We start from the raw sequence: 17,420 nt of genomic DNA on the forward strand, positions 1-17,420 counted from the left end.
GATGATTCATGTTTTTAATGATTATTTCCGTTGTTAAAATTTTTATGTATCAGATCACAAGATTCATTTATATATTGAGAATTTCATATATAAACAACTTAAGTGTTGATGAAAACATGTAAAGTTACATATGAAATTGATATATTTACATATACTATTCATCTATGAACACATCAAAGTTACTAGATTAGTGCCCGCGCATTGCAGCGGTGATGGTCTATAACGCTTTAGACACCATAACAGTTTATAGTGTTTAGTTTATTTTCATGAGATGCGTCAATGCTAGATTTAACTGTATATATCATTCTAAAAATAAGTCGCGGATTAGGTGCAAAAAATAATGAAGTGCAAATACTAACCATGAAAAAATAACCACTTACAATTGTAATGGAGGAGACCAAGACAATTAAAAAATATAAATAGTCAAAGATTAAAATTTAATACGAATATACAAAGGACATAATTGGTTCGTAATTTCGTGAGTTATAAAAATTTTTCTTATCCGTAGCAATACGTTGAGCAATAATTTTAGAGTTAATGGGGATTTTATAACAATAGGGGTTTTAGGTAATTGTATGGTTTTTTTATTAAGGGTAATCTTGGAATTTCAGGGATAAGGTGTGTGGTGGTAGTTTAAATGTAGAGTGTATATTAAGTAATTCAAAGGTAGAAAATTGAATGAGGAGGGAGTAGTTTGTTTATATAGGTAGTATAGATATGTAATTTTATATATGTTTTATATTATTTTTTTTATCATTTTGAAACAGGTCATTCGCTACGTTTAAGGTACTTTAAATATGGGGCTTTTCATGCGTCCTTCTATCCCTTCCACGTGGGTTGTTTATACCGATGCCCAGGGATGTAAACGAGACGATACAGTTCGCGAGCTACTTGAAATCGACTCGGTCTTAGTCGAGCCGAGCTAGAGGTCGATCTACTCAAGTAGACTTACGAGTGGAGCTCGAGCCTCAATATATCCTACTCGAAAAGCTTGTGAGCTTAATCGAGCTTGTGCTTATTTACAATTTTACCCTTGAATATTATATATCTTTACATAATTACTTTCCTACCAAGCCCAGCTTAATCGAGTCGAACTTAGAATTGTCGAGATTATAGGACAAATTTGATTAGAAACTTTTAATTTATACTTAATCGAGTTGAGGCGAGTCGAGCTCAAAAGTGTCGACATATAAGGCGAGCTCGAGCTCGGGCTCGAGTTTGAAAAAAAAGGCTCGGTCGAGCTCGAGTCAAGTTTCGAGCTTCGACTTCTACAATCGAGTCGAGCTCGAGCTTTATACTGTGTCGTCTCGACTCGGTTCGATTACACCCCTACCGATGCCAATTGGGCAGGTTGTCCGGACACTCGTCGGTCTACTTTTGGGTATTGTGTATTTATTGGGGATAACTTGATCTCCTGGTCCTCCAAAGTCCAAACGTCAATCAGTTGTATCTCGTTCCAATGCAGAAGCTGAATATAGGGGAGTTGCTAATGTTGTTGTTGAGATATATATGTTGGTTTTGCAATTTACTTTTAGAAGTTAAAACAGGGTCATCATCCTCGGCGTAATTCTCTGGTTTATACAGACAATATATCTGTTGTTTATCTTGCCGGGAACCCAGTTCAACATCAACGGACAAAATACATTGAGATTGACATTCATTTGGTTTGCGAGAAAGTTCACCGGGGGCAAGTCGAGTTCTTCATGTTCCTTCCTGTCATAACTTCTCGAATATATTCACTAAAGGGTTACCTCAGGCATTATTTCTGGACTTCCAATCCAGCCTAAGTCTTCGAGACCCTATGCCTTAGACTGTGAGGGTGTATTAGCGATATATTATTTATATTTGTTATATTGTTTTATTAGCAAAGTTCAAGGTATCTAAATTTAAATTGTATCTCTATATATTGTGATCAATGAGAACGGGAAAACCCTAACAATCATTACTCCTATAGTAAATAGACTTAAAAACATATAGTGCAATGCAACTAATGTTTTTGTTTTGTGAAAAATGCAAATATTTTTATTTTTGTGATTGTTATTTGATATTCTTCCTTTCAGACTTAACTCATCTTGTCGAGGTTTGGGTTTGCCGTACGTGCAAGTCTCAATTGCTTCAATTGGATCGAGTTGGCAACATATGTTATTTGTGTGTTTTTGTGGTCGAACGTCCTCGTGGTTCGAGATTGATCCTCTCATTTGTGGCAACCTGTCCATGGTTGTAGTCTTGTAGACACTCTAGAAAGTTAATGCATTAAGTCCTTGCACAAAGAATTGTTTTTACCAGTTATATTATTGTATGGTGGATTATTTTGAGGTTTCGTAATAATTACATCTTTCAACCTATGAATATTAAGAACAAAGAGATTTTTTGTTATATTGTTTTCATATTTTCATTTTAGCTTAGAGGTTTGTTTTTTTCTATTTAACGAGATATATCACCCGGGCGTTGCCCCGGGAGACATTACATTTGTTAACGGTTTAATAAAAAATATATATTCAAGAGATAAGGTTCCATAAACTTTTTGAAGAAAATATGTATTATTCAAATTATTAAAAACTGACATTTGTCAGTTAAAAAATGAACTGTAAAAGTTTTGTGTGAAAGTGAAAGTCGTTCGCATAAAAGTTTAGTGCTAAAAGTGTAAGAGACTTAAATGTTGTGGTGAAAATTAAAGAAAATCAAAAAGTATAAAAATTTAGTGCTAAAAGTATAAGGGGTTAAATGTTGTGTGAAAATAAAATGAATAGAAAGTTTATTATTCTTTACAAGTCTTCTCGTACATTTCTTTCTAATATATGTGTTTTAAAGTTTGTTGCTAAAGTATAAGAGGTTAAAATGTTGTAGTTAAAATAAAAGATTATCAAAAAGTAAAAAAATTTAGTGTTAAAAGTGTAAGTAGTTAAGATATTGTGGTGAAAATAAAAAGATTAAAAAGTTTACTAAGAATTATAAAAGTTTTGTTCTAAAAGTGTAAAGAGTGAAACTATTGTGGTGAAAATAAAAAATAAAAAAAAGTATACTATTCTATACACGCTTTCCCCGTACCTTAAAATAAAAGAAAATTAAATACTATGAAAGTTTAGTGCTAAAAGTATAAAGAGTTAAATTATTGTGGTGAAAATAAAAAGAATACAAAGTTTACTAAAAAATATTGTAATTTAGTGCTAAAGGTGTAAAGATTGAAAGTTTTGTGTTGAAAATAAAAAGAATAAAAAGTTTACTAAAAAGTACTATTATATTTTAGTGTTAAAAGCGTAAAGATTGAAACTTCTGTGGTGAAAGTAAAAAGAATAAAATTATACTATTACTAGAAAAAATTATAGTTTAGTGCTAAAAGTGTAAAGATTGAAAGTTTTGTGGTGAAAATAAATAAAACAAAAAGTTTACTAAAAAGTACTATAATTTAGTGCTAAAAATGTAAAGATTGAAACTTATGTGGTGAAAATAAAAATAAAATAAAAAATATACTATTCTTTACGCGCTAAAAAGTTTACTAAAAAGTATTATAGTTTAGTGCTAAAAGTGTAAAGATTGAAACTTCTGTGGTGAAAGTAAAAATTAAAAAGTATACTATTACTTAAAAGTATTATAGTTTAGTGCTAAAAGTGTAAAGATTGAAACTTATGTGGTGAAAATAAATAGAACAAAAAGTGTTATAGTTTAGTGCTAAAAATGTAAAGATTAAAACTTATGTGGTGAAAAAAAAAAATTAAAAATATACTATTCTTTACACGTTTTTCGATATTTTGTTTTTAATATATATATATTATAATAACTCTATTATTATATAATTTTTTCTTTAAATAGAAAGCTTAATGCATAATCCATAAGCTAAACAATAACTAAAACAACATTTACTACAAACAAGTAGAGACGACATGATAAAACTTATAAAACCAACATAATTTTTTACTTATATAAAAAAACCCAACATAATTACAAGAATAGAAAACAAAAACACCTAATTAGCTAACTTTGACCGGCTCAAATTCGGTTTTAACCCAGTCCGGTTCTAGTCCGATTTGATTAGTTCACACGATTTAACACGGTTCAATTACAATGAAATGACTAGTAGTACAAAAACGTTGTTTTTAAAAATTCTGATCTAACCTTTTTTTATATAAAAGAAATATTATTAGTTTATTAAAATTAAAATATGGAATTTATTAAGATGTGGACAATGTTAAAAGACCGCTTATTAGACTAAACGGAGTGGTGCATACTCCGCCCGACTCTCGCCCCAAGTCAGCAAAAATTGCCCCTCATACCACCCCCTTGGCCGACTTTCCTCTCTCCCGACCTCCACAGCTCGCCCTATTTTCCTTTGACCGACCCAGACTCCAATAAATCCCTCACATCCTCTCATGCCAAAAGTGGGTTTTCTTTCTTTTTTCTTTAATCTGTTTTTATGGATTATTTATATTATTTATATGTATATATATATATGTGTGTGTGTGTGTGTGTTTGGTGTGTGTGTGGTGTTTGTTGCAGGTAAAAGAAAATCGGCGATGGTTGGATTGAAGGAGAAGAAATTTTTTGAAAATTTGGACTTTTGTGTCTTTTATTTTATTATTTTATAAGTTTTCCATTTTACACCCCTCTAGTCTTTGTGATTTTTACCCTTAAACCTTTTTCTTTTAACAAACTTATACAATAGTTTTTTTAAAAAAAATATTTGTTGAGTTTTTGATAGAATATGGGTTTATTAAAATGAATACAAATATATAGCTATCATAATATATGTTTCTGTTTTAAATATAAAAATATATATAAAAAAACAATCATTGAAAGTGACACGTGGCGCAAGTCGCCCCACCCTTAAAAACCCACCAATTTCCATCTTTTTGGAGGGACAACTCTTTTGATCCTTTATGCAACATGGCGCGAGTCGCCCCCACCTCCCAACACTCCCACTCCTTTTAGTCTTACACTGTGTGTCTGTGTTCTTGAGTTTTTGTAAGGAAGGAAGAGAAAAGAATCCAATTGATTTTAAAATAAGTTGGGTTCTTGAGTTTATTTTAAAGTTGGAAAAGAAATGATTTGATATGAATTAAAAGGAAACTTTAGTTGTTTTTGTTTAAAAAAAACTTCCTTTCATTATTGAGATAATTTGGAAGGATCTTATCTCATCTCTCTTATCATATCATTTCATTTATTTTCTTATTAATTTGAACTTAAGAACATAACATCAGACTAAGAGGAGTGGAAATAAGGGGAGGAGGGGGCGACTTATGCCATGTGACATGTGGGGTAAAAAGAGTTGTCCCTAAAAAAAGGTGGAAATGGGTGGGTTTTTAAGGGGTGGGCGACTCACAATATGTGACAATGGTAATGATTGATTTAATTTTATTTTTTATTTTTTTTAAACTTTGTTATAATAAAAAAGTAATACATATATATTTCAAACACAAACAAATTTATTAAACATAATTAAAATTACTACTAGTTAATCATAAAAATAACAAAGTTCATAAAATAACAAAGTTCTAAAAATAAAAAAGTTCATAAAAATAACAAACTAATTAAACATAAAAACTAATCAAGACAAATATTTTTCACGAAGCGCTTGTTTTTTGCGTTCCATGATGCTTCGCTCGGGCTTTTCAAGGTGGGAATAGTCGGTACCCAACAACTTCCAATCGCGGTTTTCTTCCATGATCTTAACTTTCTTTTCCTTCAATTCAATTTTCTTCGAGCTCATATCAAACAACTTATCCAACTTTTTCGCAATTCTTTCAAACGTCTCCATATACTTACCCTTTCCTTTCCCCTTGTCTCCCGAGCTCGACCCGGCTTCCCCTCTCGACGCTTTCTCTGATGCGTCCCTACCAATGGGCCGTTCTTGATACACCGGCTCATCATCATTATCACCCAACTCTTCAAACGAGTTAAGGTCAAAGTTGACCTTAGCATCCGACCCTTGACTAGCCACTGGGTCGGTGGATGATGAAGTCTTCGACCTTTTGGCCGTGGGTTCACCGAGATTGGTCCTCACAGCGCTTTTGTCCACGAGATAAAACTTTGAACTGTACCTATATATATATAAAACATAATTACACATAATAAAAAGTAATGTATATATATATATATATTTATTAGACATAATTAAACATAATAAAATTAAATGTACATACATATATATATATATATTAAACATAATTAAACTTAATAAAAAGTAATATATATACCTAATTTTGCCCCAAATTGATGAATACGGAAATGGCTTGTGATAAGTTCCTTCATACTCTTCGTTGGCCTTTCTAACACGATCTAAATCGTTTTCCCCACTTGCATGACCGATTCGAGTATAGATTTGGTTGAAGTTTTGAATAATTGGACGTATCTTCCTCCATTTCGCACTCACAACTTCGGGGTCACGGTAATCTTTCGGCTTTTCTTCTAATGTCACCAAAGCCTCGGTTATTCGTGACCAATATACCCCCTTTTTTTGATAATTTGCTACAACAAAAAACCAAACACAAATAATATTTCAAATAAAAAAAACTGTTTTTTTTAATAAAAAAACTCGGCTGTTTGTTTTTTTTTTTTTTAAAAATTGTTCTTTTTTAATATAAAAAACTGTTTTTTTTTAAAAAGTCGGCTGTTTTTTTAAAAAAAAACTAAAAAACTGTTTCTCTTTTTAAAAAAATCCGAAATATATTTAAAAAAAAAACTAAAACAGTTTTTGCTTTATAAAAAAAAAACAAAACAGATTATAAAAAAAAATATTTTTTTAACACAAATTAAAAAAAAAAACGAAACAGATTTAAAAAAAAAAAAACCGAAACAGTTTTTTTTTATTTTAAAAATGGACATATTTATATATATAAAAAACTAGTATGCGTAAAAAGAAAAATACCACATTCCGGAGTCTTCGGTCACCGATAGCCAAGCCATAGCTAAATTCATTTCTTCCGACGGTAACCACGTTTGTTGGACATTTCTTGGTCGTGGTTCGTCTTCGCCGGCCACTTTTTTCCTATGTCGCCTTGGTTTTGATGGTTGAGGGGGTGGTTGTGTCTCTTGAACAACATCATCATCTTAAGAATCTTGTGGTGGAGTCTCAACTAGCCTTTGACGATCAAAAAATGAACCGGGAGTGTTTTGTTGGCTAGAGGACCCACCAAAAGTTTCATGTTGGCTCGAACCACCCATACCCATATCCATACTCGGACTCATACCCAGACCCATACCCATAACCGAACCCATACCCATTTGTTGATTAGTGGACATATGTTGAATCAATTGAAAAAGTTGTGGGTTATTGAGTAAATTAAGGTCGTTCATCATATCAGGTTGTTGATTTAAGTTATTTGGACGTTGACTACAATTACCCGGGGTAAAAGGGTTATTGTTGAAGTTGTTGTTTGGAAACGTTTTTAGTTAAAAATGAAGAAGATGAAAGTAAAAAAAGAAAGAAGAAAGGTATATGTGTGTGTGAAATGTAAAAGGAAAATGGAATGGAAAAGGATATGATTTTAAAAAAAAGGAGAATTTTTTTTTTATTTTTAACTTGGTCAAAAACTAGCCGGTGGGAATTAAATTACCTCGGTCAACGTGCTGGTCAAAGGGAAAGAGGGCGAGGCGTGTGGGTCGGGCGAGTCAAGCGTCGGTCGACGGGGGTGGTGTGGGGGGCGACGGTCAGTGACAAAGGGCGACGGTCAGTGACAAAGGGCGACGGTCGGCGTAAAAATGGTCCACTCCGTTTAGTTAGAGACGCTAAGTTTTTTGGCGGGCGTTACAGGAATGCAATGTCCAAAACCGACATATGAGCCATTCCCTATTTATGCACATAACTTCAAACCCATTCCCTCCACTCTTCAAGGTACATATATCTATATTTATATATCTGTTTCGATCGCCAATTGAACTAAGAAAGATCCGCTTCATATCAATCAACATTATTAGGGTTTTATTTCGCATCTTCCAGCTTCTTCTTCTTCTTCTTGTATCAAAATTATTACTTTTTTCAAAATTTGTATCAATATTAGGGTTGTTTTTTTTTAACATTCGAATTATTAACTTTAATATATATATATATATATATATATATAATGATAATAATTTGAGTTTCTATTTGTCGATTTAATATTTTATAAATTGTTATAGGGTTAAGGTTTGGTGAAATTAAATAGCTAGGGTTCTTATAATCATATATACCAACCAATAGAAAATGTATAATTTTTATATTAATAATAATTTGAGCTTCTATATATCTTCTAAAAATTTTGCATTAAAATTAGGGTTTTTTACTGTTATGCATTACCATCTGATTTTTGTCATGATAGGGTGCCGGTTTCTATTGTTCGTTTGTGATGCGATCAGTCAGGATCGATGGGATTTGTTCCTAATATAACATTTGATAGGTGGGATTTGATTTAGTTCAAAGATTTTCGCTTTATTAAAGCCAGTTAACAGTTCAATAATTTTTATGCTTGTCATGTTCGTTTTGCAGATACTGTAGCTAATTTGTTCAGCAGAATGCGTCTTAGTCGAACCCTTTGTGTGGCTTCGACCTGTTCTTTCTCATTACACCTGCAACTGGTGCTAGTTTTTTCGTTGTCTACTTAATTGGGTTTATGATCTTTAGAATAACAATAGTTGTTTTTAATTCACGTGTATTTGCTATTAAGTACCTGCGGGTTCTTCTTAATCAGGATTAGTAGTTTAGGGGGTGGGCCATTTCGGATATGACACATAGTTTAGATGGCACAATTGGATTGTATCCTTCTTTGGGAGTTTGGGTTAGATGCATGATGGTTTGGTATTTAGTATCTTTCAGAGGGGGGACAATTGGGATTGTGTCACAATTAGACTTCTTGAGAAAGGTGTATGAGGTTGTTTTGGAAGTTTATTAATAATTCCTTTGCTTCGTATTATGCTAATAGAATATGCAAATGTTGTTGACTTTTCACATATCTTGATTGAGACCTTTGCTCTATTTGACGTTCAATGCAGACCACATTCAATGCGGTATTGCCGCCAAAGCATGCTCTCACCATTTCAGCCAGAGATTAAAGCTGAGCCACACTAGCTAGTGGAGTTGTAGTTTGTTATTGACTGTTGCAAACAGAAGGTGTTATTATATAAACGTATCTTAAATAGACAGATCATTTTGTGTTAACTAAAGACTAAAGAGGAATTTAGCCAATTATAGAGTGGTCTGCCATGTGACTATTTGCTTTACAAAAAAGTGGGTATGGTTTTTTTTTTGTTCTGGTGCTTATAGTGGGGCTAACAGTAATGGTGCACACATTGTTTTGGTTAGACTTTGTGTAGTGCCGTAATTCCTTAGATGTAAGGTGTCAGCTTTGTAGCAGCAGCAAGTAGGTTTCTCTTTCTGTCGATCAATAGTGTTTTTTGGTGTCCTATTTGGATGGTATCTATAAGCTTCAGGCTTTCAGCTCTGCCTGAAATGTATAGTCTCAGCCGGATCCAAGTCCAAATAGAGCAACGGTGAGGTACAACACTATTACTTGGATATTTCTACTCTATATATATGGTTTTGATTGCTTCTGTGTTTATAGTATTTTCTTGGATCTTTTGTTTGATGATTATGAAGGCTAGAATTCGAACTTGAGGCCTTTAGGTATCTTCACCTATAGAGGCGGAGCCTTTACTAGTAGCCCTTGTGCTTAGTCTCTTCCCATTTTCCAACGTTATTGTTGAACTGTTGTATTTGCCTTTTTGGCTTAGTATATATGCTGTCTTTTGCAGCTAGTTTGGCTTGTGTTTTTTGGTGGTTAGTACATTCCTATTGTTTTGATTGGCAATGGGGCATGTGTGTGTGTTAGGAGATGAATGGTATTTGATCCTGCACTTTGCAGTAGGGATGAGCAAAAGACCCGTAAACCTGGAACCGACCCGCCCGAAGCCCTAACGGGCTGGGTCACGGGTTAGCCGGTTCGGTCCGGGTGATGCCAAAAACCGAGAAAATGTCAAGGAAACCATTCACCTGCCCGAACCTTCACGGGCCGGGTCACGGTTCCGTTTTTCATGCTCTCACGGGCCACGGGTCAACCCATTTCGGGCCGGGTTTCGACCCGTGCACATCCCTACTTTGCAGTTCTATTTACCTTGATTTCTTGTGTGCTTTTGTAAGTTCAGATGCCATTTTGTATCTCACGTTTTCTCTTATGATTATGTAGTTTTTCTTTATGGTTTTGTATGTGTGCTTTTGCTGTTGCATTTGTGACTGGCTTAGTTGCTTTATTGATAGGTTCTAATGGCTTACACCGTCTATTCTGAACAAAGTGTTTTTTTTTTTTGAGAATCTATCTCTTTGTCACGGCTGTTTATTCTATGCTTGTTTTCTAGTTTCTCCGTATAAGGGTTATATTGAAATCGCAGGTCAGTTTTATCCCTCTTTTCTGGTTGCTGTTAAAAAGCTAAACTGTGTATGATGGATAGAATGTCCATTATCTTTCATCACATCTGTGTTCTCCTTTATGTGTTTTTCAGATCAGGCATGTCATTTCTTGTTTGGTACATTGGATTTTGCTACCTTTTATTTTTTATCCTCGTTTTGCATATTCTGGTTTTGGGAGTCCTCATTGATGCTGCATCTATCACCTTTATATATATTTGTTTTCATGCTTTGCTGAGATGCATTCACTCAGATACATGGTGCTTATATGTTCTTCTCCTGGTTGTTACAAACATGGATCATATTGCACATGGGTCAGGTTTTTTTTTTCATCTATGACTTCCCTTGCTGTACTTGTTTTCTTTCTTGACCTCTTTCCTCTGGTTTGTTGATCTTCGGAGTGCAAGATTAGATCATGTTTTGCTAGTAGAACTTGGTGCCTCTTTGCAAGTTCAGGTCAACTGCTAAGATATATTTTTAGTAGTAGTATAGAGCCACAATAGAGGTTGTCGATTCCTTTTTTGTGTTGGTATATATTCTAAATCACAAGCTTGGCTTAAAATGGTGGAATGCGTATTGCCATGTTACTTATCATAATTACTGGTTTTATAACCAACTGTACTGGTATCTATTGCTGTCAGAGTATTCAAAAGAAATTTGGTTTTACATCAAATTTTTTATTTTGGATTTTGAGTGCTCTGGTGTTTCAACATTTGGCGGATTTGCATATTTTCCCACAGGCATTTTTCATCATATCGAAATAGTTTATGTTTCTTTGCCTTCTTTTACTCAGTGATCTATGAACACAGATATTTATAGGTTGTGTCAACTTGATCTATGACACATATTTTTTCAGGTCAAGTTTGGGTCGAGCACAAAGTTTTTTGGAAAGTGGGTATGAGGAAGGATTTCCTTTGTTTTGGTGATAGGCTGTAGAGCACGGTACTTGCTGCCATTCGGGTAACAATCCTATTAAAGGGTTGGCTTGCCTGAGAATGTTTACGACTTTGTGCCATTCCCGCTGTTACTTGTTTCAAACCTAGTGTGTGGATCCTATTATGTGTGGCTCATTGTTTAGAGGCTTTAGACATAATAACAGTTGACTGGACATTTTGCTGTCCGTTAGTCATGGTTCTTGTATACTTATACAACATGGTTATTGCTGCGAGTTATTGGTTTATTGGGCCTTCAGAGTCATAAGAACCTCTTGACTTGTCCTGCTTATATATATCCCTAGACCTTGGTTTGTTGCCATGTCAGTTGATTGTTACAATCTTCCTTTCCTTTCTCATTTGTTTCTATCTGAGATTCCTTTTTCTTGGATGGTTATATCAAATATAGTCTGATATGCTTAGCTTAGTTATTGCGTGTATATGTGTTGTCTCTAGGCACATGGATTCATTTCTTATATCTATAGGTAGAATAGGTAGTTGTCAACTTGTCATGGGGTTTGTTTGATGCTCATTGTGCTTGGATGATCACTTTTCAGGTCAGTTATTATGTGTACATAGGTCTATATCTGCACCAATTGCTACTAGTTGCTTATCACAATTGTTATTGTCAGTTTATCTTGTTACGTCAATTTTGATTATGTTGTCTTCTTGGCGGTGGTTGGGAAAGATTTTTGATTATTTTCTGTTGATTGGTACTATTGAACCCTTTGTGGTTGTTGATATCTTCCTGAGGCCCTTGTGTTGATTACTTATTTGAGTTTGATTGTGAAATTGTGTCTGATATAGAAGCCTTAGTTTGGGAAAAGTTATAAAAAATTATGATAAAGTATAGTACAAGGACAACTTTGCAGAGATATTTGCTAAGGTGCATACTATTCTTCAGCATAAAACCATCTGCACCAAACTTGGTTTGTAACTTTGTATGACCCCTTCCACAATTAACTTCAGAAATGTTAAGTTTATCAAGTTATTTTGTGTCTTTTGCTTAATCCTTGGTCAAGTGTTTGTAGGTTTAATCAGGGAGTATTGAAGATTTTGGATGAAGATTGAAGACCTAAGCTGTACAAGTTAAAAGATGTACTCAATCCCACTGCTGAGATGCCCAGTTGACTCCTTAACCTTGATAGGAAAATGGCTTATTCAATAATTCGTCCATAAGGGTAAGGAACTTGGATGAACTAACGTGAATAGGTGACTTTATGTGCTCTGGCAATAGGATTAGGATTAGGATCTTCTCGAGATTTGTCCCCCTCAAGTTGATTTATTGTGACAGAAGAAGAATAATGGGCTCCAAGTTTACTTGATTGTGGATCTTTATCATGTTTGTATTTTTTTTTTTTTTTAAATTCAACTCGACCAACACGATGGAATTCAGATCGAGAGGATCTAAATCCCTCACATTATAATTTTTTTTTAGCAGCATATTATGATGATTAGACTTACTTTTTTTTGTCTTAATCATTCTTCTTTAGTATATTCCCATCTTAATGATCTAAGCCCATTTCTTAGCCTTAATCACGAGATATGGGGAAAATACCTGTATTTACTAATTCACAGTTTTGTAAAGTGTGTTGCCATTCTATGGCACATTGACACTTAAAACAATCATTGTGTAGCATATAGTACATGATATAATTTATTCACAGTACATTATAGTCTTGATGTGTGATACTTATAACATATTGCATTATAGTAAAAGCTTTATTTGAATACATTGCTAATGATTCAACAAAAATACACCACCATTTATCGGAATGCTCTTCCACCTCTCCCTCTTGTATTCATTTAAGCATAGCCCTCCTCACTTGAACCACTTTGCACAATTCCCTGTAACAATTTGATGAACATTGACACTAATAACATTTAACTGGTTGTTATACCGACATACCCAACTCCAACAGTGAAGAACGCGCCTGCTTGTAGTAACAGATAAACAAACATGTGATCCTTCCCAAAGATCATGTCATAGCAGGCTACATATAGCAGGAACAATCCCATTAACAACTCCGAGAAGAGAAGCCTGTTTGTCATTGTGAACGTATTAGTATAATGTATGTGCTAAATTTAAATTGCAGTTAGATAGTGAAGACATGTTATTTTTGTACAAATTACTTCTCTCCAAAGCGTGAACGTGGTTTCTTTTGTGGCCTAACAACGTTGGTTTTTTGCTTTGTTGCATTCCCAAGTTTTTCAGTCACGACCCACTCGTTGACTCTGTTGGCTCCTAGGAGTCCTATAATCGTTGCCTTGGATCGATGGAAAGACATGACATTCTCAAACAGGATCCAAAAGACAAGAAGATGCAATGACCTGTGTTAAGAAAGATAAGAATGAGATTTAGCTATTAATATCTCTTTTTCTTGAAATGTTGAAAGTTGTAGTTTCATAACCTTAGGGTGCATGATGAGTTCAAAATGGTGATTGTTGCTGGTATATATATGGCTATCGGTTTTGGAAGATGAACTTCAGGTACCATTATGCATATTGGGATAACTACACAATAGAAGAAAAAGGTAACCCAATGTGCTATGATCTTCCTTACAAAGAAGAATGCGTAGATGACGTGAAACTTCTTGTAGAAGGATACTCTCTGCATATAATACAAAAGATGCGTTAAATATGTTCTGAGTGTGATGTAATCATGATAAGCCTAGTTTGAGCCATTGTACCTCACAAGCAATAATTTCTTTGGTCATTTTTCTGAACAGATTAGCTGGACCACACGACCATCGATGTTGTTGAAATCGATAAGCTTTGAAGGTACTCGGGAGTTCATTTTTGACCTGAGTTATATGATCATTTTTGAAATCGATAAACTTTATGAAATAAGGTTAATGCTGTATGCATGACTCACCTCTAAATCCCCAACAAACACAAATTTCCACCCCTTTAGGCTGGCCCGAACTGCAAGATCCATGTCCTCCACAGTGGTTCGATCTTTCCAGCCACCAGCATCTTCAATGGCTCTTAAACGCCAAACACCCGCAGTCCCTAATTTCATAAAGTTCGCATAAATACTCTCTCAAATCTATTTTATCTGGTTTGGATGTTTTTTTGTAAATTTTTGGCTTACCATTGAACCCAAAAAACTGACAAGTTGATGACCCGACTTCTTGCTCAACAGCAAAATGATAGGATAGTGACATCTCTTGCAGCCGAGTCATGAGACATTCATCAGCGTTTACTACAGATAAATAAGTAAGCTATAATATAATGGAAGAGTGTATATATAGTTTGAGTGTGTATTAAAAGGGCTTAAGTAGTAAGACTTACCAAATTTCCATCGAGCCTGTACCAAAGCGAGTTCTGGATTTTCAAGAAGATAAGGTACAGACCTCCAAAGAAAATCTTCTTCTGGCTGGAAATCGGCATCAAATATGACCACAAATTCGCAATCAAGTACATAATCTTTATTTAAACCTTCACGCAGTGCGCCGGCTTTGTATCCATTTCTGTTGTTTCTTGTCTCGTATTTCACATTCACTCCTCTCTGCATCCACTTTTTGCACTCCAATTCCACCAATGCCTGTATATAGTTAGAATAGTTACAAAAAAAAAAAAGATTATATATGGAGTATATCAATTTTTAAAGTGTAATTGGAAGGAACGGGGATACCCTTAGGACTTCATTGGTGGAATCATCAAGAACTTGAACTATGAGACGATCCGATGGCCATTTAAGTGAACACACAGATCCAATGGAGAGCTTGTACACCTAACAAACATGTTAATTAGATTATAATTCTAAACTTTATAAAGAAAAATAAGTTACTGGCTTGTCTGAATTCTTAATTATGATGGCTTCTAATATAGGTTTCGATTATAACTTATCTGGAAGAGAATTTTATATCGTATATGACCAATATTTAGATTGTTTGACACACGACAAACATTGATTTTCAATTATTATAGATTAAAATGTGAAAGTTTTCTTGGAAAGTTTTTGTTTAAATGATGTTACCAGGCCTGGCAAAATGGGCGGGTCAGGCAGGTTTGGGTAATGGGTCAAAACTGGTGAGGGCCAAAACGGGTAATTTCAGATGAGTGTGTCAAATGGGTGTGGGTCAAAGCGGGTCGGTCTAGATAATAGTATCATTAATCATTAGTAGTGCTTTGTATACGGAGATAATCTTTTTCAAGTAACGTTTATTTTGTATGGAAATTTCATATGTACAGTTGAGATATGCATTTGATAGCCATCTTTCTTACTCCGTATTATGTTAACTGCCACCAAAATTGGCAACAAATGTTTTTCAATATTGAAATGACTGGAAGTGAACAAATTGGTGTTCTCATCTCTTATAGACTAATATCAATAAGATTATGACATTCATGCACCGAAAAACATATACATAAACTTCTGTTCTGAGAAACAGTATTACCTCTTTTTCGTTGTACATAGGTATCTGAACTAACACCATGGGATAACTTCTGTTCTGCTCCAGATCTTCTTTCAGTGCTTCAAGTTTATATTGTGTGTACTTTTTCTTACCAGTGAACTTCACCAAAAGAACCACGACAGTCATATAAACCCGTTCAATGAACATCATAATAGACATTGTCGCACATATACAAATTGCAATAGTCAGTGGTGGTATCACCATTGTGACCCTCATATTCTGCCATACATCAGTGAAACTTCCTTTAAAATCAGGGGTTGCGCCCACTCCAGGCTCTGCACGAAACAAGTTTCTCATGGTAACAGTGTAGACGAACAGTTTCAAGCCAGATAGAGAGGGGATACGTGCATCAAGGGTACTCAACGAGATTAAAGCTATGCCTTATATAGAAATGACTTGCGTTATGGTTGCAGGCGGTGACACGACTCTGGGCTTAGGTGGAAAATCGTGGTGCATTGAGTGAACCGTTTAAAATGGCCATGGGCTATGTGCAAGCAAATGTGCTATGAACGATTAACACGCTAACTCTAGCTGGACCTATGGCTAGCCCACCGACAATTATATTGACGACATCCAAGTCACTTATTTATGTAATAATATTTACTTAAATATTTACTACAAATGCTAATGCTTGTTCAATGTTATGAACCTATAAGTCTCATTATTTATTAGTTTTCCCATTCCATATGTTCACCAATTGATCATTGTGTTCTTTGCGCATTTATGTCTCTGTGTACAAGTTAATTAGTAGAACTGCATGCTTATATTACTGAAGTAGTAGACAATTTAGAAATGGTATCGGTAAATTGGTGAGTCTGAGATTATAAATAGAAAGTTTTAAGACAACTAGCTGGATTCTTGTCGTAAGTGAGAAATTCATCCTTTTATTTCAACGCTCATGTAAGGGTGGGTAGAACATATATCTAAATTTAGCAGACATTCAAGTGTAACACATGATTAGTGTGCATTCAAGTTTGATAACGCCATCATGGTTTAATTCTTCATCTTGTTTGCCAACTGTCACCGACTAATCAGCTCATCAACATCTTTGACACGTATGTTCGTGATAAGGAAGCCTGCATGTAGATTGCTCATCCCATATGCTCTTTGATACTGATGTTTATTTAACAGATCATTACTAAGTACGTGTTAACTTCTAATCAAAACAGCCTTATTATTGGAAGATAACCATTTTATATAGACAATTACACAATTAGACATAAGTAGGTTCTTACTTATAAGATTGAAAAACCAAATTATATTAACATACATGCTATCTATTTGAAGGTTATTTAGTTCTGTTTTGAATCCACTTATCTGCATCTACATTTGAGATCTTACATCAATCAACTTTTTTGCTTAGTTTCTAAACTTCAGCCAACATTATTATTATCCATGTAAAGCTCATTGCTGTTGGCTTCATTCAGATGTCTGTTATCTTGATTTTTTTTTTTTTCACCTCCTTCCAAATATAGGAATACATGGTTGAGCTCATTTTGTTTATTTTATTTTGTCTTATAACTAGTATTTTCATTTTGTGAGTAACATTACACATGGTCTAATAAGTGTTCCTATTTCGTATATTGCCAGTAACTTTATGGAGCCAAATCATTCCCACAAGCACACAAATCATAGTGCCAAATAAATTCTATACAGACGTAAATGATATTTTTCTTTTTAAACAGCAAGTTAGTAGTT

The 17,420-nt window shown here is 34.2% G+C and overlaps 2 protein-coding genes and 1 long non-coding RNA gene across 3 annotated transcripts; 1 reads left to right on the plus strand and 2 right to left on the minus strand.

Annotated features, from left to right (window-relative positions):
• Positions 1-5,542: 5,542 nt before the first annotated feature.
• On the minus strand, positions 5,543-7,218 carry LOC122595055. Its single transcript, XM_043767345.1, has 3 exons — positions 7,098-7,218; positions 6,192-6,462; positions 5,543-6,035 (listed from the first exon to the last, which is right to left on the minus strand). The coding sequence occupies exons 1-3, from the start codon at positions 7,216-7,218 to the stop codon at positions 5,543-5,545; spliced, it is 885 nt and encodes a 294-aa protein (XP_043623280.1).
• A 533-nt stretch (positions 7,219-7,751) lies between these two features.
• On the plus strand, positions 7,752-8,670 carry LOC122598564. Its single transcript, XR_006323651.1, has 3 exons — positions 7,752-7,828; positions 8,292-8,369; positions 8,459-8,670. It is a non-coding gene; the product is annotated as an uncharacterized LOC122598564 (long non-coding RNA).
• A 4,310-nt stretch (positions 8,671-12,980) lies between these two features.
• LOC122579145 (glucomannan 4-beta-mannosyltransferase 1-like) lies at positions 12,981-16,019 on the minus strand. Its single transcript, XM_043751260.1, has 9 exons — positions 15,705-16,019; positions 14,939-15,037; positions 14,596-14,848; positions 14,396-14,506; positions 14,177-14,313; positions 13,992-14,105; positions 13,713-13,912; positions 13,435-13,632; positions 12,981-13,342 (listed from the first exon to the last, which is right to left on the minus strand). Exons 1-9 carry the CDS (start codon positions 16,017-16,019, stop codon positions 13,186-13,188), a joined length of 1,584 nt encoding a protein of 527 aa, XP_043607195.1. The 3' UTR covers positions 12,981-13,185.
• Positions 16,020-17,420: the final 1,401 nt, after the last annotated feature.

This window comes from Erigeron canadensis, chromosome 1 (genome assembly GCF_010389155.1).
Source record: "Erigeron canadensis isolate Cc75 chromosome 1, C_canadensis_v1, whole genome shotgun sequence".
Classification (NCBI taxonomy): Eukaryota; Viridiplantae; Streptophyta; class Magnoliopsida; order Asterales; family Asteraceae; genus Erigeron; species Erigeron canadensis.

What these genes read in the sequence shown, in the direction of transcription:
- LOC122595055 (XM_043767345.1), bottom strand. Translation starts at nt 7,218, where the DNA reads ATGGGTATGGGTTCGGTTATGGGTATGGGTCTGGGTATGAGTCCGAGT. An exon ending in TAGCCAACAAAACACTCCCG is followed by an intron (nt 6,463 to 7,097) that starts GTTCATTTTTTG and finishes TTTTTGTTGTAG; the next exon opens with CAAATTATCAAAAAAAGGGG. An exon ending in TCAATTTGGGGCAAAATTAG is followed by an intron (nt 6,036 to 6,191) that starts GTATATATATTA and finishes ATATATATATAG; the next exon opens with GTACAGTTCAAAGTTTTATC.
- LOC122579145 (XM_043751260.1), bottom strand. Translation starts at nt 16,019, where the DNA reads ATGAGAAACTTGTTTCGTGCAGAGCCTGGAGTGGGCGCAACCCCTGAT. An exon ending in TCAGTTTTTTGGGTTCAATG is followed by an intron (nt 14,314 to 14,395) that starts GTAAGCCAAAAA and finishes TTATGAAATTAG; the next exon opens with GGACTGCGGGTGTTTGGCGT. An exon ending in AACTCATCATGCACCCTAAG is followed by an intron (nt 13,633 to 13,712) that starts GTTATGAAACTA and finishes TTCTTAACACAG; the next exon opens with GTCATTGCATCTTCTTGTCT.